Below are 20731 nucleotides of genomic sequence, written 5' to 3'. Positions count from 1 at the left end.
TGTCCACAGTGATTTTAGAGCCCAAGAAAATAAAACCTGTCACTGTTTCCACTTTTACCCCTTCTATTTGCCATGAAGTGATGGGATTGGATGCCATGATCTCAGTTTCTTTAAATGTTGAGTTTCAAGTTCACTCTCCTGTTTCACCCTTAGCAAGAGGCTCTTCACTTTCTGTCACTAGAGTGCTATCATCTACATATCTGACATAGCTGATATTTCTCCTGGCAATCTTGATTCCAGCTTGTGCGTCATCCAGCCAGGCATTTTGCATGATGTACACCATGAGCATGGTGACAATACTCCTTGTATTCTCCAAGCCTTGTCATGCTCCTTTCCAAGGAGTATGTATACCCAAGCCTTGTCATACTCCTTTCCCAATTTCAAACCAGTCAGCTGTTCCATGTCCAGTTCTGTTACTTATTGACCCACATACAGATTTCTCCGAAGGCAGGTAAGGTGGTCTTGCATTCCCACCTCTTTAAGAATTCTCCATAGTTTGTTGTAATCCACACAGTCAAAGGGTTTTGTGTAGTCGATGAAACAGAAGTAGCTGTTTTTCTGGAACTCCCTTGCTTTCTCCATGATCCAACGAATGTTGGCAATTTGATCTCTGGTTCTTCTGCCTCTTCGAAACCTAAGCTTGTACATCTGGAAGTTCTCGGTTCACATACTATTGAAACCCAGCTGGAAGGACTTTTGACTATAACCTTGTTAGCATGTGAAAAGAGTACAATTGTACAGTAGTTTGAACATTCATTGTCACTGCCCATCTTTGGGATTGGAATGAAAACTGATCTTTTCCAGTCCTGTGGCCTCTGTTGAGTTTTCAAATTTGTTGGCATATTGAGTGCAGCACTTTAATAGGATCATCTTTTAGGATCTGAAATAGTTCAGCTAGATTTCCATCACCTCCACTAGCTTTGTTTGTAGTGATGCTTCCTAAGGCCCACTTGACTTCACACTCCAGGATGTCCAGCTCTAGGTGAGTGATCACACCACCATGGTTAACCAGGTAATTAAGACTTTTCTGGTATACTTCTTCTGTTGGTATTCTTGCCACCTCTTCTTAATCACTTCTCTTTCTGTGAGGTCCTTACCGTTTCTGCCCTTTATCATGCCCATTCTTGCATGAAATGTTCCCTCGTAATCTCCAATTTTCTTGAAGAGATCTCTGGTCTTTCCCTATAGTTTTCCCCTATTTCTTTGCATTGTTCATTTAAGGTCTTCTTGTCTCTCCTTGCTGTTTTCTGGAACTCTGCATTCACTGCAGTATATCTTTAACTGTCGCTTCTCTTCTTTCCTCAGGTATCTGTTAAGCCTCCTCAGACAACCACTTTGCCTTCTTCCATTTCTTTTTCTTTGTGACAGTTTTGGCAAACTGCCACCTGTACAATGCTATGAACCTTCGTCCATAGTTCTTCAGGCACTGTCTACCAGATCTAACCCTTGAATCTACTCATCACCTCTGCTATATAATCACAAGGGAGTTGATCCAGGCAAGAATTCTGGAGTGGGTTGCCATTTCCTCCTCCAGAGGTCTTCCCAGGGATCGAACCTGTGCCTCTTATGTCTCCTTCATTGGCAGGCAGGTTCTTTACCACTAGTGCTACTTGGGAATTCCCAAAACCTGAATGGCCTAGCTGTTTTCCCTACTTTCTTCCATTTAAGCCTGAATTTTGCAATAAGAAGCTCATGACCAAAGTCACAGTCAGCTCCAAGTCTTGTTTTTGCTGACTGTATACAGCTTCTCTATCTTTGGCTGCAAAGAACATGATCAATCTGATTTCAGTACCGACTATCTGGTGATGTCCACATGTCGAGTCATCTCTTGGGTTGCTGGAAAAGTTGTTTGCTGTGACCAGTATGTTCTCTTGACACTCTTAGCCTTCGCCCTGCTTCATTTTGTACTCTCAGGCCAAACTTGCCTGTCACTCCAGGTGTCTCTTGACTTCCTATTTTTGCATTCCAATCCTCTATGATGAAAAGGACATCTTTTTTTAGAGTTAGTTCTAGAAGTGGGTCTTCATAGAACTGGTCAACTTCAGCTTCGCTGGCATCAGTGACTGGGGCATAGGCTTGGATTACTGTGATGCTGAATGGCTTGCCTTAGATACGAACCAAGATCATTCTGCTGTTTTGAAGACTGCACCCACACGCTACATTTCAGACTCTTTTGTTGACTATGAGGGCTACTCCATTTCTTCTAAGGGATTCTTGCCCGCAGAAGTAGTTATAATGGTCATCTGAATTAAATTTGCCCGTTCCTGTCCATTTTAGTTCACTGATTCCTAATATGTCAATGTTCACTCTTGCCATGTCCTGCGTGAACACATTTAATTTACCTTGAAACAATGGAGACAGGGACAGACTTTATTTTCTTGGGCTCCAAAATCACTGCAGATGGTGACGGCAGCCATGAAATTAATAGACGCTTGCTCCTTGGAAGAAAAGCTATGACAAACCTGGACAGCATATGAAAAAGCAGAGACAATACTTTGCCGACTAAGGTCTGTCTAGTCAAAACCATGGTTTTTCCAGTAGTCCTGTATGGATGGGAGAGTTGGACCATAAAAAAAGCTGAGCGCCAAAGAATTGATTCTTTTAAACTGTGGTGTTGGAAAAGACTCTTGAGAGTCCCTTGGACATTAAGGAGATCCAACCAGTCCATCCTAAAGGAAATCAGTCCTGAATATTCATTGGAAGGGCTGACGCTGAAGCTGAAGCTTCAATATTTTGGCCACCTGATGGGAAGAACTGATTCAGTGGAAAAGACCCTGATGCTGGGAAAGAGTGAAGGCAGGAAGAGAAGGGGGACGACAGAGGATGAGATAGTTGGATGGCATCATAGACTCAATGGACATGAGTTTGATCAAGCTCTAAGAAATGTTGCAGTCCATACAGCCACAAAGAATCAGAGACGACTGAGTGACTGAACTTAACTGACTGAACTTACCTTGATTCACAGATCTCACATTTCAGGTTCCTATGCAATATTGTCCTTTACAGCATCAGACTTCACTGTCACCACCAGATATAACCACAACTGAGCCTCGTTTCTGCTTTGGCCCAGCCACTTCATTTTTTCTGGAGTTATAAGTAATTACCCTCTACTTTTACCCAGTAGCATATTGGACACTTTTATCATAGTATAAAATAAAGGTAACTCTGCTTCAACAGGGAAACTTCATCACTCCTTTAATGGGCATTTAGTGAGCACTGACTATAGAAGAATTTAGTGCAGCCACTTTATAATGGCACTCTATAATCATATTTTATATCTAAATCATTTATTGAATATAAACATACTAACCTAATTGAGAAATTATTAACTATAATCATATACTCTTCCATACTAGTGGCTACAGAACCTAATAAATATTTCTTTTTACAGAGTATTTAGAGTATCAGAAATCTTCCTTAACTTAAAGAAATTACTTTAAGAATTTTCACAAAAACAGAACTATAGATCAATGAAACAGGATAGAAAGTCGAGAAATAAACCCACGCACCTATTGTTAATTAATATACAACAAAGGAAGCAAGCATAGACAATGGAGGAAAGACAGTTTCTTCAGTAAGTAATGCTGGGAAAACTGGACAGCTATATGTAAAACAATGAAATTAGAACATTCTCTAACACCACATGCAAAAATAAACTCAAAATGGATCAAAGACCTAAATGAAAGGCCAGACAGTATACAACTCAGAGGAAAACATAGGCAGAACACTCTTTGACGTAATTCACAGCAATGTTTTTTTTTGATCCACCTCCTTTGGTAATGAAAAGAAACAAACAAAACACAGTGGGACCTTATGACTTAAAAGCTTCTGTCCAGCAAAGGAAACCATAAACAACATTAAAAGGTAACCAACAGAATGGGAGAAAATATTTGTAAACAAACCAACAAAGAAGGGATTTATCAACATCACAAATTATCAGAGAAGTGCAAATCAAAACTACAAAGAGGTATCACCTCACACCAATCAGAAAGGCCATCATCAAAAAGTCTACAAACAATAAATGCTAGAGAAGGTGTGAAGACAACCCTCCTGCACTGTTGGTGGGAATGTAAATTGGTACAACCATTATGGAGAACAGAATGGAGGTTCCTTAAAAAACTAAAAACGGAGCTACCGTAAGATCCAGTAACCCCACTCCTGGGCATATTACTGGAGAAAACCATACTTCAAATAGATATATGCACCCGAATGTTCACTGCAGCACTATTTACTATAATCAAGACATCGAAGCAACCTAAGTGTCCATCTACAGAGGAATGGATAAAGAAGATGTGGTACATATACACAATTGAATAGTAGCCATAAAAAGAACAAAAAATTGAATAGTAGCCATAAAAAGAACAAAAAATGCCATTTACAGCAACATGAATGGACCTAGAAATTATCATGTTAAGTGAAGTAAGTCAGCCAAAGACAAATATAAAATATCACTCATATGTGGAATATAATTTTTAAAAGATACAAATAAATTTATTCACAAAACAGAAACAGACTTACAGATACTGAAAACAAAATAATGGCTACCAAAAGGGAATGTGGGGACAGAGAAATAAACCAGGAGCTTGGGATGAACACATATACACTATTATATATACAACAGATAACCAACAAGGACCTACTGTACAGCACAGAGAAATTTACTCAATATTGTGTGATAACCTATATTGAATCTAAAAAAGAACGACAATATATAACGTATAACTGAATCAAGTTGTTATACACCTGAAACTAACATAACACTGTAAATCAACTATACTCCAATAAAACAAAGTAAAAATAAAGTAACAGCAAAAATAAATAAATAAAATAAAAACTTTTTTTAGCCCATGTTTAATGCCAAGTGAGAATAAGGTCAAAGTTGCTTAGCATACTTAATTAACAGGAAGAAATGTAACATTCTATTACTAAATAAGATTTCATTTCAAACCACCAAAATGGCATTCAAGAACTATTAGTGCCATTATACCTTACAATATGTGAACAACTTAACATGAAGGCACGGACCTCAAAACAGAAAGTCAATTTCATATGCACATTCACCAAGTTTTCTTTTTCTAATTTTTTGAAAAAGTGCTGAAACCAACCTGTTATAGAAACTGCTGGTCCTCCTTGGTAATGTGGTAATCCTGAATCTTGGGTCAAGTCAAACAGTAACTCTGAAGAATTATTAGAAACAACTCGTGATGAGTTCATTACATAACCCTGTTAAAATATTTCAAAGGAAGAACATTACATGTAGTCAAACAAAGTTATAATTATTTTGCTTCACAAACTTTTGTAAAGGGAAATGTAATTGTATACCAATATTATAAGGATAACCTTTAATGATTCCATTACTAATTAGTTAAAAAATACAAGGCAATTATTACTACTATGCTGAAATTAATATCTACTAAAACTGAAAGCAAGTTATTACTGTGCTGCTGCTGCTGCTAAGTCACTTCAGTCGTGTCCGACTCTGTGCGACCCCATAGACAGCAGCCCACCAGGCTCCTCCGTCCCTGGGATTCTTCAGGCAAGAACACTGGAGTGGGTTGCCATTTCCTTCTCCAATGCAGGAAAGTAAAAAGTGAAAGTGAAGTTGCTCAGTCGTGTCCGACTCTTAGCAACCCCCATGGACTGCAGCCTACCAGTCTCCTCCATCCATGGGATTTTCTAGGCAAGAGTACTGAAGTGGGGCGCCATTGCTTTCTCCGAAGTTATTACTGAGGGTTGGCTTATCCCTGACTAGCCAGTTAAAATTAGGGAAAAATTCCAGCCTGATTTTTTTCAAGGTCAAAGAAACCTACAAATCCATTTTAAATCAGTAAGACTCATATACTTCAGAGAGTCACTAAAAATGCATAATTCCTATCAAAGAGCAAATAACAGAAGTTATCAAAATCTTTGGGTAAAAGCAAGGAAAAAATAAGTAAACATACTGACATAAGTACAATTTTAAAAGCTTCTATTCCTCTATAAACCCCACAGATAAAATATCAGGGCAAACAAACTGGGAACTACTCTGCAGTATGGTGCATCAAGGTTAGGGATGAACATATCACATGGTACGAGTTTTGGAATCACTTTTATTGGCAAAATTTATAAGCCAAGTCTCAAGAAGAGAATCCCCCACTCTTCCCACCATACTATGCAAAGTCATGCTGGGCCAGGCAATCTCCCATCTCATAGGGCAAATATACAAACTGTCAGCAGGACGAACAAGTAAGAAAGCTAGGCACACAGGGTTTAGAATGGAAGCTGTTTATAGGAATGATCTGGGACATCTGCTCCATTTCTTGAGGCCTTAGGGCTCAAGGAAAGCTTCAGCCCTTCATCAGGGCAAAGGGTGGTCTTAGCAGGAAGATATCAAGAAAAGAAGAGTGAAAAGTATGAAAAGAATCAAAACATAGTCAAACATAAGGTAGTATAAATTTATATGTTAGCACAAACATATAGGGTATGTAATAGTATATAATACTAAATATTTAGTATAAATAATCATAAAAAATATAGTCAATATAATTTAGGCATATATATGTACTCCAAAATAATTATATATTAAATACACTGATACACACACACACAAAATAGATCCCAATGCTATGTATATAAGATCATCACTGAAGAGCTCTCATTAGAGTGATTTTTGGACCATTCTATGGGTCATAACATACAGCAAGTAAAAGCTCTAAGATTAACAAGACTTAAAGGTTAAAACAGAAAAAAATCACTTTAAGAGAAAAATGGGCAAAGGACATAAACTGAGGCACTTCAAAAACAAAAAACAATGACCAATACACACAAAAACTATTTTTTTCAACTTAGTCAAAGAAATGCAAATAAAGACAATGGCAGTTAAACAGTACAAAATAACTGCCACTTCACTAAAAAGTATCAAGCTCATAATAGACAAAGAATAAGCAATTGTAGAAAAATATGAGGAGACTAACAAGAAATAACAAACTGTAAGGTGTGATCCTAAATAGAATCCTGGGAATTAAAAAAAGACATTAATGAAAAAACTGGTAAAATTGAATAAGATCTGCAATTTAGTTATGTTAAGTAAGATGACATGAGTAGAGGAAACTAGGTTAGGGGTATATAGTATTACTTTCCCTGTAAGTCTAAAATTAGTTTGAATTAAAATTTATGAATTAACAAATAATGAAAACACATACTACTGACAAAACAGAGGCTATATTTAGGTATAACTTTTCTGCATGAAAATTTTGGCAGTAGCTATCAAAGGCTTTATAGAAGTTCACATCCTTTTGTTCAACTATTCTACTTTAAAAACTTATGGTATGGAAATGAAAATGTTTATTAGATAATTATAGTATTTTTAACAGTAAAAATTAAAAATCTTTATGTCCAACAATGAAAGAATGGCTAAATAAATTAAATGACAGACTATCATACAACCACTAATATAAAAAAAATAGCCAATGACACATTGGCCATTTTTTGAAAAACAGCCAATGACACATTCTTAGTAGAATGTTCAGGGATAAAAGAGAAATACATATCTGGGTATACAGTATGGTTCTGATTGATAGAACCTATACTGTTTGCAGGTGTGGAAAAAAAAAGTACAGTATCACTTGTCTCTCTAAATTTTTCCATCAAAATACACAGTATTTCAAAATAGAAACAGAAAGGTTTTGTTTGTTCTGTACTTATAAATTAAGGTATAAATAGGTTTTAAGAATTATGGTTTACTACTGACTTTTCTATTGAAATGGGTTTGTCCATAAAAAGTTACAGAAACAAAAATATGGGTGAAAGGAGTTAAAATATACAAGCTTCCAGTTATAAAATAAATAAATCATGAAAATGTGATGTTCAGCATGGTGACTGTGTTAATAACACTGTACTGCATATATAAACGTTACTAAGAGAGATCTTAGAATTTCTCATCACAAGAAAAAAATTCTGTAATTGACATAGGGTGACAGAGGAGAACAAGACTTAATGGGGTGGTCATTTCACAATATATACAGATTTTAAACCACTGTTTTGTACACTTGAAACTAACAGCACATTGTACATCTGAAACTAATAGAATGTTGTACATCAACTACACCTCAGTAAAAATTTTTCTTAGTTTTGAAAAGAAGACATAAGCCTTCCTCACCACACCTTCACAAACAGCCAATCTGTCACTAAATAAATTATTACTGTTTTAAAAAAAAAAATGCTATGGAAACAAGTACTGAAGTAACCTAAACAACTCCTAGAATTTAAGGCCTAAAAGGCAGAGATACCTGCATTTGAACCTTAATGTGTAATACCAAAAAAAAAAAAAATCTGTGATGCCACATTACTTAATTGCAACCAAGCATGATCTTGCTTCATGATAAATATTTTCTTCAAATATTTACACTTAAAAAATGTAAAACATTCACTTACATTTTCTAAAACAGTTAACAGAAGTAAAAAGTTAATACTGTTAAATGCTTTTTTTTAGGGAACAACTCACAATTTCACAGAGCAGGTACATATTATTCAACAATAACAGATTAAAATAATTATCTAACATAGAACTTGTAATGTCTTCTAAATAGTTCAGAAAGATCAACACAACTGGGCTCCAGAAGATCCACACATTTATTTAGCTACAAAACCTTGGGCAAGTCATTTCTGAACTTGAAGTTATTCACCTTTCACACTTAAAAACAGCCACAAGCGTGCATGCTAGGTCACTTCAGTGGTGCGTGACTCTCTGCAACCCTATGGACTGTAGCCTGCCAGGATCCTCCATCCAAGGCATTCTCCAGGCAAGGATACTGGAGTGGGTTGTCACGCCCTCCTCCAGGGGATCCTTCTATTCCAGGGATCGAACCCTCCTCTCAAGTCTCCTTCATTGGCAGGTGGGTTCTTTACCACTAGCACCGCCTGGAAGTCACAGTCATATTTTAAATAAACCTGCACTTCAAGTCATATTGTATTATTAAAACAAGTAGTTGTCACACAGTACTAATAAAAACCTAATATTATATCCCATTTTATAAACATGTAAACTAATAAAAGGAGCAGTGACCCCACAAGAGACTGACCCAGATTTGCCCATTAGTGTCCAGGAGCAGTGCAGGCATGAAGGAGGTTGCCATTATCTTTATTACCTCCACTGTAGTTTGGCCTCAGGTCAATTAACAGGGAGGTAACACAACCTCGCCCTTCAACAGAAAACTGGATTAAAGATTTACTGACCATGGCCCCACCCATAAGAACAAAACCCAGTTTCCCCCTCAGTCAGTCTCTCCCATCAGAAAGCTTCAATAAGCCTCTTATTCTTCTCCATTAGGGGGAAAACAGACTGAAAACCACAATCACCAAAAACTAAACAATCTGACCACATGGACCACAGCCTTGTCTAACTCAGTGAAACTACGAGTCATGCCCTGTAGCACAACCCAAGACGGATGGGTCATGGTGGAGAGTTCTGATAAAACATGGCCCAAGGGAGAAGGGAATGGCAAATCACTTCAGTATTCTTTCTTGAGAACCCCATGAACAGTATGAAAAGTCAAAAAGATAGGACACTGAAAGATGAACTCCCCAGGTCGGTAGGTCCCCAGTATGCTACTGGAGATCAGTGGAGAAATAACTCCAGAAAGAATGAAGGGATGGAGCCAAAGCAAAAACAACACCCAGTTGTGGATGTGACTGGAGATAGAAGCAAGGTCCGATGCTGTAAAGAGCAATATTGCACAGGAACCTGGAATGTTAGGTCCATGAATCAAGGCAAATTGGAAGTGGTCAAACAGGAGATGGCAAGAGTAAATGTTGACATTCTAGGAATCAGTGAACTAAGATGGACTGGAATGGGTGAATTTAACTCAGATGACCATTGTATCTACTACTGTGGGCAGGAATCCCTTAGAAGAAATGCTTATTTAATTTATGTGCAGAGTACATCATGAGAAACATTGGGCTGGATGAAAAACAAGCTGAAATCAAGATTGCCAAGAGAAATATCAATAACCTCAGATATGCAGATGACACCACCCTTATGGCAGAAAGTGAAGAACTAAACAGCCTCTTGATGAAAGTGAAAGAAGAGAGTGAAAAAGTTCGCTTAAAACTCAACATTCAGAAAACTAAGATAATGGCATCCGGTCCCATCACTTCATGGCAAATAGATGGGGAAACAATGGAAACAGTGACAGACTTTATTTTGGAGGGCTCCAAAATCACTGCAGATGGTGACTGCAGCCATGAAATTAAAAGATGCTTACTCCTTGGAAGAAAAGTTATGACCAACTTAAATAGTGTATTAAAAAGCAGAGACATTACCTTGCCAACAAAGGTCCATCTAGTCAAAGCTATGGTTTTTAGTAGTCATGTATGGATGTGAGACTTGGACTATAAAGAAAGCTGAGCCCCGAAGAATTGATGCTTTTGAACTATAGTGTTGGAGAAGACTCTTGAGTGTCCCTTGGACAGCAAGGAGATCCAACTACCCCATCCTAAGGAAATCAGTCCTGAATATTCACTGGAAGGACTGATGCTGAAGCTGAAACTCCAATACGTTGGCCATCTGATGCAAAGAACTGACTCATGTGCAAAGACCCCAATGCTGGGAAAGATTGAGGGTGGGAGAAGAAGGGGATGACAGAGGATGAGATGGTTGGATGGCATCACCGACTCAATGAACACAAGTCTGAATAAACTTCGTGAGTTGGTGATGGACAGGAAGGCCTGGGTGCTGCAGTCCATGGGGTTACAAAGAGTCCATGAGTGACTGAACTGAACTGAAACTAATGTTAGGTGTGGTTACACAAGGCTCCCAATTCAGTCCTACTTATTATTGATGGAGCTGCAATTAGAACTTGGGTCTGTTTATATACAAAGCCTATGCCCTTAAGCTATGTCACACTGACTTAAAATACAATATAACCTCACTACCTGAGATTTGAAAGAGATACTGAAATATAAAGATATTACATGAAAAAGTAAAAATACACATATACAGAAAACATGACATAAAATGAAAAATTGCAAAATATTTAAAGCAGTGACTTCTAAAATTCAGAGTAAGTTCCCTTACATAGGATTCTCAATTCATTCCAGAGTATATAGTATCTCTGTCATTCCTAACTGTGCATGTAAGAATCACATAAAGCACTTTTTAAAATGTATTTATTTCTAAGACATATCCACCCAGACCAACCGACAAATTTTTTTAAAAAAATTCCCCAAGATTGGGAACCATGAATTGAGGTGTTTTGATTTAAAAACTATGCCTACAGGAGCTAGAAAAAGCTATAGTTTCTAACTTTAAAACCAAAGATACCACCCCTCACTGTTATTTTTTTTTCTCCCTGAGTCCAATGTTGTGAAGATTTTTATATATCAAACTAAATAATAAAGTTTCTTTTTCTTGTTTTCTATCCCTCAAACAACAAACAGCTTATAATAAGCATGTGAAACTTACCAAGTTAATTTGATTCTACTAATAACAAAGAATCTTTACATTTTAGGTAGCTTGCCACGTTAGAATCCAAGATTGAGAGTCAGTGGTCTGGGTAAAATTATCTCTCATTTTAGAAATGAAGAAAATGAGGCTGAGAGAGGTTTTCACAATGCTTTAGTTTTAAATAAGGCAGAACCATCATTCAAGTCTCTTGTTTCAATCTAAGTTTTCTAGACAACTAGTCCTGGGCTCATATCAGTATTATTATTTCAGAATGCTAAAACCACAGAAAAGATTTGGAGGCAGGGAGGGGAAGGTGTTTGCCCAAAGATACTCTTACTTTTTATAATATATGACCTCTTCAAAACATAATTGGGAGCTGACTTTGTTTAGGTATAGATTTTCCTTTCCATGAAAATAAAATTAAATTTAATAGGTCCTCTATGAAAGAAACATCTCAAAATATAATTTTTTTGTGGTAACAAATATGTGTAATTTACCTAATAGTAATATGATATGAAATACAGGAAAAATGGATTATTCATACCAAAAATATTTAGATTCAATTCTGTTTTTGAACTTGAATATTTGTAATAAAATCTATAGGTGTTTCAGCAGTTGTTTCACTTATTGTAAAAGGAACAAATATTTTAGGGAAAATTTACTAACTCTATAAGGCCAATGTCAAAGAGCTTATGATAGCATGAAAAAAACCAATGAGTTAATTCAAGTCCAGTAGCAAAGAATCTTCAAATTTTGGGTAACTTTTTGTTTAAGGACTCTTAAGTCCTTGATTTCAGAACCCCTTCAAATATTTAAAATCAAAAGAGTTTTTATTTAGGTAGGTTATATCTACTGATATTTACCATATTACATATTAAAATAGAAATTTTCAAAATACTTGTTTATTAATTTCATTTTAAATAACAATAATAAACCCATTACAAATTAACACGAATAACTTTTTTTTTAAAAAATGGCTATCTAGCAAACACAAAAAAAATCAGAGAAAACAGTGGCACTGTTTTACATCTCTGCAAATATCTTTAATGTCTAGATTAATAAAAAAACAGCTATACTCTCATAACTTGCTTCTGCTTTCATTCTGTTAAAATGTTTTGAAGAATCAAGATACTCTGGTTTCATAAATATTAACAGCTAAAAAAGGGAGTATTTTAATAGCAAATCACAATAAATGTGGATGTATTTCTTTGATACAAGATTCAACAGTTGGTATTTTCTTAAATGTTTGCTGCAAAGTGGAATCTGACTCCCTATCACTGAGCTTTTTGAACTGTTAAATTAAAATGTATTATCTTGCACTTTGAATGAATCTTATTCATGCATGATTTTATTATATCATCATTATTTAGAAAATACGGATTTCTTTGAATTACACAATCTTCCAGATGTTGACAGAGTTCATTACACAATATAAAAAAATCATATTTATTAATACTACCAACTATAAGAAAAGATTTTATGTACTGGGAAGCTGTTAAGATCATGATGACTGATACAAGTTGTTCACAATTCTAATTTTTACTTGATAGCTCAAATTTCATCAGTGGCAAGAAATACTATCAGTTGTTCTCCTTTAAGTGACAAGTGCACTTTATCCAATTTTGAGGAAGTGTCTACCAAACAACAAAAAGCGAAGAACTCACTGTGTGTGGCAGACAGACTCTTAAAAGTAGCCTCCATGATCCCCACTCCCTGGAATTCATGTCCTGTGTGATTCCCTCTCTTTGAATGAAGGCAAGTCATGTGACATGCTTCTGACAGAGTACAGCAAAAGTGACAGGATACATATGATTTTTCTATGTGACTACATTAAATAAGGCTATAACGGCCTCCTGCTAAGCATTTTCTCTCCCTTGTGGGCTCTGAAGAAGTAAGAGCCATGTTGGGAAAACTCAACCTGGCAAGGAGCCAACCACAAGCCAGTAAAATACTGAGACCCTCAATATGACAATTCGGTTCCTTAAGGAACCGAATGCTACCAATAACCATGAGAACTTGAAAGCAGACACTTCCTTAGTTGAGCTTCACATCTTGAATGAAGCCTTGAGGAACTCTGAAGCAGAAGATCCAGCTAAGACATGACATGACTCCTAACTCACAAAATTTGTGACATAATAGAAGTATGTGGTTTTAAACCACTAAGTTAATAGTAATATACACCATGGTTTCAGTCATCCTTTCAAGTAAAAATGGTCTTCTGGGTAATTTAGCTCAACATTAAACCACACTAGTACTTTTTCCCAAGCTAATCATCATACCTCAGACACAGAAGTATATTATGAATACTACCCATTTCATACGTGAAACATTTTAAAACACACATATTCAAGAGTAGAGAGTTCATAAAATTAATGGCATTTTAATATTTCACCAAGGTAGCTGAGTATGACTGAAATAATTTTTATTGTGAGTACATGGTGGTGACTGGTACAAAAAATACTATTCATACTAACACACCAGCAGTACAAGTGTCAACACAGTGACAAAAGCCAATAGTGCCTTTGTGTTATTTTGACAATACTGCTGATCCAAAGCCCATGAAACAGTCTCAGGGGTACCCCAGGGGACTGAAGACTACACTGAAAATTTTTACACTAAGGCAATGGATTGAAATCCCAGATCTATCATTTGCCAACTGTGCCACCTTGAGTGAATTATTTAAACTATGTGAGCCTCAGTTTCCTCAACTATAAAACAAAAATAAATAATACTGCCTACTTCATAGGAACATTTAAGAATTTAAAGAGATTAATTCATGATAGCACAAAACCTTACACACATTAACAACTCAATATTAACTATTACTTTCTATAAGAGTTAAACTAAACTATGAAGGTACGTTTTCAGAATAAAAGGCTATAATAGCCTCTCAGCAATTTTCCCAGTTAAGAACTAAGAACATTTAGCCCAGTTTACAATCTGAAATAGTTTGCCATTATTACTAAATATACTTTTATTCATGTTTTAATAGCACAGTTTTCAATACTGTAGCCTATTTAAGTATATTATCAGATTTAAAAACAGGCTGGGTAGTTTGTCCCTACAATTATTATTTGGGTATTGGTTAAACTATCATAAAGATGGTGACATTTTCTGATGCTGATTATCATTCCACTGAATGATTACCCATGGCAATACAGAATTTTCACTATGCATTGTTGACACAGATAAATAATACCCAACATATCCCTGAGCTGACTGTGTAGTTTCAGAAACACTTACAGGTTTAGACAAAGGCTGAACAATAACAGAACTATCTGAAGATCTAGATTCAGGATGAAAATTTACTGGCGAGGCAGCCACTGGATTTGATGTTGGGTTCGTGTAATGTTGACTTGTAGGCTTGAATGCAGGAGTAATACCTGTATTTTAAAATTACACAACACATTGAATATATTTCTAAAGAATCAATGATGTCAAAACACTTCACTTTAAAATAAAAATAGTAAAATACTACTGTACCTCGGCAGAGTGCACCATTCTTTATTCCCCTCGAATATGAGCTGGGGTTTACTCTATTCAAAATATCTATAAAAGATTACATTATTTAAAACTCATTGTTTGAATGATATATATATATAGAAATAGAAATCATACACTGAAAACAACTGAAAAGATTTCTGGAAGGAGTATACAGGTTAACACTGCTTTATGAATATAGTTAATTTTAAACATACATATCTTTATTTACTAAAAATAGTATCTTAATTCTTATAGAATAATAATAATATTTCTAACTGTAATTCAAAATCCAAAACCCAGAAGTTAAAGATTGATAAATATGATTATCCATAAGTCAAACCTTCTGCATGGCAAAGAAATAGTTAACATAATTGACAAAAATATTCCAAAAATATACTCATATACAACTAAAATTGAAGTATATATCTTGCTTTGAGATATGAAAGGGCTGTACATACATGCACTCAAGTTTCTATTTACTGAAAATCAAATCCTGTCCAACATCCATATCCAATTCACACCCTTATAAGCCCTGAAGTATCATTTTAAGGGACCTCATTGGATTATCTCCACCATTACTCAAGTCCTGAAAGGGAAACTATAAGAGAATGCAGACTAAAGTGAACATACAGTTTACCAGAATATCTTAAAACTTAACGAGCTTCATATTTATCACTACACCAGAAGTCAGTCAGGGCCTAATATGACTTTCAGGATCAGTTTCAAGTTTCTAATTGCATGCATGCATGTAAACTCAATAATTTACAGGTTTTCTATAACCAAACTAAAATTCAGAAGAGTAAGGATTTGCCTAAAATTATTGGGTTAGAAAAAGGTAAAAGGACCAACACCAGACCTCATAAAACAATTTCCTCATTTCCCCTCATAACAGAAAGGAACAAGCCTCCATAAATTAATTCTATAGTGTAAAGGGCCACATAAAAGTAGGACTGTTTTCTGAAAATGGCAATGCAGTGCTCTATACCTAAGTATTAGAGATGTCTTAAAGGAGAACAATCTGCTCAAACAACTTGACACCACTTTCATGCATAAATTCAAGATTAAGTATTTATTCAAACCTTCAAAGGACTATTGCTAAAGTACGTTTTGGTGTTTGTATTCTACAATAAAAAAGTTTTTACCTTCCTTTCTGGCAACATATATAAACATTTAGCTCATACTCCATATGTTAAAATATTTTATGGCTTATACAAAAGAAACAACATAATCATTTAAATTCTGCATCTTAAGAGTACAGAAAAGAAATTCTACTGGGGTCAGTCTCCTTCTGACAATTATTTTAAAATTAACATACATTTTTCTATTAGAATACTGTTAAGAGTCATCTGAAAATCAGTATAAATTCAATTTGAATCTTAATTGTCTTGTTTTCAGTAAGATAACTTGAGTAATGATTTTGCAATATGGTAATATTCCCATATAAAATAATCATAGCGACTAGAAACAGTAATTAAGAGAATATATAATTATGTTCCACTATCAGCAACAAGCATGCCACCACACCTAGTTCAATTTATAATCAAAGTAGCACTTCATTCAGAACCTCTTTGAGTGACTGTCAATCTTCAACAAAAAATGCTATTCAGAATTCCATCAGTTAAGCTATTCTCCCTCTGATAAAACTGAAAAAAAAAGTTCCATTCCAAGCTTAGAGGCAACAGAAGAAAGAATCAGGCTTTCAGAAAATTTAAAAGCAGTCTCTTTGTTATACTTTTAAGCACTGATTTTGGCAAACAAAACAAAACAAAACAAAACACTAGTATGCTGGTTATGAGCTTTGGTAAATTCTCCTGACTTAAGCAAACAAAAAACATGTAAATGCAATGGGAAGGGATCTATTTTCTCTTTCTCCCCTGAAATGTATACATTATTTCTCTGTACTTCCATACATTTTTGAGTGGATGTTTTAACAAGAGCCATTTGTCTTTAACATTATAACAATGTCAAATCCAATTACTCTTAACTGAAATCATTCACTGCCTATACATTTTGTAGCTACTATAAATGTCACTGCAATGAGGCAGCTGCTTGCATGTGAGAACCCCTATCTAAGACTAACCCAAACATATTTAGTGTATTCTAACATTTTAAGCAAAGTATTCTAAACTCTTCTGTTTCTGGGTTTTAAGTGAGGGAAAAAAAAAAGAAAATGAACAAAAAGATAAACAGGTTACTTGGCTCCACTAAAAATCATGATTTCTATTATGAAAAGACTTCCGATGTCACCAGCTTATCTTAGTGCACTTATTTTTCTCACATCTGATAATTTAACTTCTTAGCTCCTTCCTCAAGTTCCCAATTTTAAAACTCTAATTCTGAAATTCTTACTAATGTCCCACCCAATCTTTCATCCTTAACTCCTTACCAAGGAACAAGGACTTAATTAAATGCATATAAGAGAGTTCACAAGTTTTTCTATTAGAAATGGTATCTTACAAAACTGGGGTTTACTGAAAGTAAATGCTCACTTGAAATTGCTGGTTTTGAACTTGATATCTCTCCAACAAAGATTGGTTCATCATCATCATCATCATCAACCTCTTTTACTTTCTTCTGCCATGGTTCCAACTCTTCTTCTTCACATTCCATAAAGAGCTCTGCCATTTTTGAATTATCTAATTTTCAAAAGGAGAGAAGCAAACCTTATTTTCAAAAAGAAAAATATATACATTTTTGTAATACATAGTGGGAGATTTAAGATCTACTTTAATAATCCTAACAGCAATTTCTGAGTTGATACTCACAGTACATGGCAGCAACAGTGAGAAATTCAGAGTTCACTCTCTAAGATTTAAACTAGTAAAATTTAGATAAAGAGATGATTAACAGATAATGGTTGATAGTAGTTATTTACAGTGGACAGAACATTTGGGAGCAAAGTCAGTTTCAGTCATATACCTGGAATATGATTATATCTATGAAAAAGATTGCAGTGAACCATTATCTGGAAAAAAATGTGCTAACAAATGAAAGACAAAGTAAGAATAAGAGGCAACAGATGGGAGAGAGAACAGAAAAACTGAACCCAATTCAGGTATGCCAGGTACTCAGCAAAGAAGGGACGAGATGCTAGGCTAAAATAAAAGAACAAAGTGAGACTCCAATCAGGGAAAATTACACATTTCTTGCTAAAGAAACAGACCAAAGAACATACAGTAAAATATCACCGTCCTAGAAGTTCTGACCAAGCACAGAAGCATTTTAGTGCCTTGGTGTTCAATATACAACCAATAAGCACCAGAAATTTTAGGAAAACCCCTTGTCTGTCAGACCAAAATCAATAAAACAGAGAAAGAACCCTTACAAAAAGCAAGACAAATATTAGAGAAAATATAGTTAGCATCTTTAGAGATATGAGACAAAAAAAGGGTGTTATAAAAAGTAATGATCAAAAAAAAAAAGTAATGATCAGAAAACAAAATAGGATTTAAAATACAATAGCCAAAATTTTTTCATTCACTTAAAAAAAAAATGTCCTCAGAACTGAGAAAAAAAATTTATACACACACACACACACACACACACATAAACAAAACAGAAAATACAAGGTTGTTAGAAAATCAATTTAAAGGTACAACACTGAAATTTACAGAAAGAGAATAGAGAGAAAGCAGGGGGTAAGTTATCAAAGAAATAATGCAAGAAAATGTCCAAGATCATAAGACAATAATCTCTGAGCTGAAAGATCCCACTAATGCTCAATACAACAATTAAGAAAAAAGTTATACCAGGACATATCATTGCCAAATTTCAGAACAAAAAAGATAAAGAGAATATCTTCAGGGGTTGGGAATTAGGGAACAGAAACAGGTAATATACAAAAGATTAAGAGTAATAAGAACAGAAACTAGAAACAATAAAACAATTCTTTTAAAATTATTACCAAAATTATATTTCAATTTAGAAAACCCAAACTTTTCATTTAAGTGTAAGAGTAAAGACCAGCAACATCACACAAAATTTAAGATCTACTTTAATAATCCTAACAGCAATTTCTGAGTTGATACTCACAGTACATGGCAGCAACAGTGAGAAATTCAGAGTTCACTCTCTAAGATTTAAACTAGTAAAATTTAGATAAAGAGATGATTAACAGATAATGGTTGATAGTAGTTATTTACAGTGGACAGAACATTTGGGAGCAAAGTCAGTTTCAGTCATATACCTGGAATATGATTATATCTATATAATTATATCAGGCACTCTTTCTCCTGAAGCTACTATAGAATCCACCAAAATAAGAGACTCAGTCAAGAAAGAGGAAGACACAGGATGTAGAAATCATGGCATTCAACACAGTACAAAGTTCCAGGACAACAGAAGCTCAGTATGCCTAACGAACAGCCAGGGTAGACTAACTACTGAGAACAGTACCCTCAGGAGGAACGTCTCTAGGAGGCCAAAGAAAAGATGATTAAAATATAAATTTTTAGATTACCTAACAGATTTTAACATATAGAAAATTGAACTGAGAGATTCTTGAGGGTGTGAGAAGATTTAGCTATAGACATTAATAAAAGTTAGCAAATTAAAAAACATGAAAAGTATTAATTGCTGGGTAAACAAACAAGTAAAAAATGTATCCCCTCACATGCTATTCTATATTTAATAGCATATTAATAGGATAGTACCATGCTCGTCAGTAAATAGTGTTTATACGGGTCATCATAATGAAAATATCAAATACAGATTTAACCAAAAACTGAGATGGTTATATTGGGAGACACTTAAGAGGGAAGGAAGGGATAGCTGTAAAAAGCAAAAACCCTCATGAAAGAATAGCACCAGAAAATGGTTAAAATTGACTCTGCAACGGACAGCACAAATATATATGCACATAAGCACTTTTTTAAGCAACTGAGGCTAAACCACATAGTATTTTTAAGTTGTTTGCTTTGTTTAAAACTATGTGTATACTTAAAGCTGAGATGAAGGAGAAAAAGGAAGAGTAAGAGTAGCAGAGGAGGGGAAAAAAGAGATACAGTATTAAAGTTCTAAACTAAAGTAACAGCAATGGAATGGGTACAAGTGATATATAAAGAGGGTATATGTATACACACACACACACACACACACACACACACACGGGCACACACACACACACACACACACACACACACACACACACACACACGGGCCAACTCATAGGAGAAGACCCTGATACTGGGAAAGGCTGAGGGCAGAAGAGGGCAACAGAGGATGAGATGGCTGGATGACATCATCGACACAAGGGACGAGTTGAGCAAATTCAGGGAGATAGTGAAGGACAGGAAAGCCTGGCGTGCTGCAGTACATGGGGTTGCAAACAGTTGAACATGACTGAGCAACTGAACAACAAAATGTCTGTCTGTCTGTCGGTATAGGACAGGCTGCTGCTGCTAAGTCACTTCAGTCGTGTCCAACTCTGCGTGACCCCATAGACAGCAGCCCACCAGGCTCCCCCATCCCTGGGATTCTCCAGGCAAGAACACTGGAGTGGGTTGCCATTTCCTTCCCCAATGCATGAAAGGGAAAAGTAAAAGTGAAGTCGCTCAGTCGTGTCTGACTCTTACAGACCCAGTGGACTGCAGCCTACCAGGCTCTTCCGTCCATGGGATTTTCCAGGCAAGAATACTGGAGTGGGGGTATAGGACAGGGGGAGACTTCAAAAGGAAAAAATCTCCAGGGTTTAAAGGTTCTGGCTTAGACAATGATATCATCATGAGTTAAAGGTGGTCACTTCTAAAGGTCATTTTTTATTATAATAAAGCAATGCCATTTCTCTTTTGACTCAAAGTTAAGACAATGTTCTACCACAGTCTTAAA

The 20731-nt window shown here is 35.5% G+C and overlaps 1 protein-coding gene across 5 annotated transcripts in view; it reads right to left on the bottom strand.

The window, feature by feature from the left end:
* The window catches only part of ZNF280D (zinc finger protein 280D), a 127608-nt gene that overhangs the window by 78155 nt on the left and 28722 nt on the right, over positions 1-20731 (bottom strand). For 4 of the 5 annotated variants that reach the window (XM_043471874.1, XM_043471877.1, XM_043471878.1 and 1 more), the window contains 4 exons: positions 17395-17541; positions 14906-14971; positions 14666-14805; positions 5106-5223 (listed from right to left, as the gene is read on the bottom strand). In XM_043471874.1, the coding sequence (XP_043327809.1) occupies positions 5106-5223; positions 14666-14805; positions 14906-14971; positions 17395-17530 (460 nt within the window). In that variant the 5' untranslated portion in view covers positions 17531-17541. Of the gene's footprint in view, positions 1-5105; positions 5224-14665; positions 14806-14905; positions 14972-17394; positions 17542-20731 lie in introns of those variants that run through there. The other variant, XM_043471876.1, reaches the window with a different exon arrangement.

Source organism: Cervus canadensis, chromosome 6, assembly GCF_019320065.1.
Source record: "Cervus canadensis isolate Bull #8, Minnesota chromosome 6, ASM1932006v1, whole genome shotgun sequence".
NCBI classification, from domain to species: Eukaryota; Metazoa; Chordata; class Mammalia; order Artiodactyla; family Cervidae; genus Cervus; species Cervus canadensis.
This window is presented reverse-complemented; position numbering and strand designations above follow the sequence as displayed.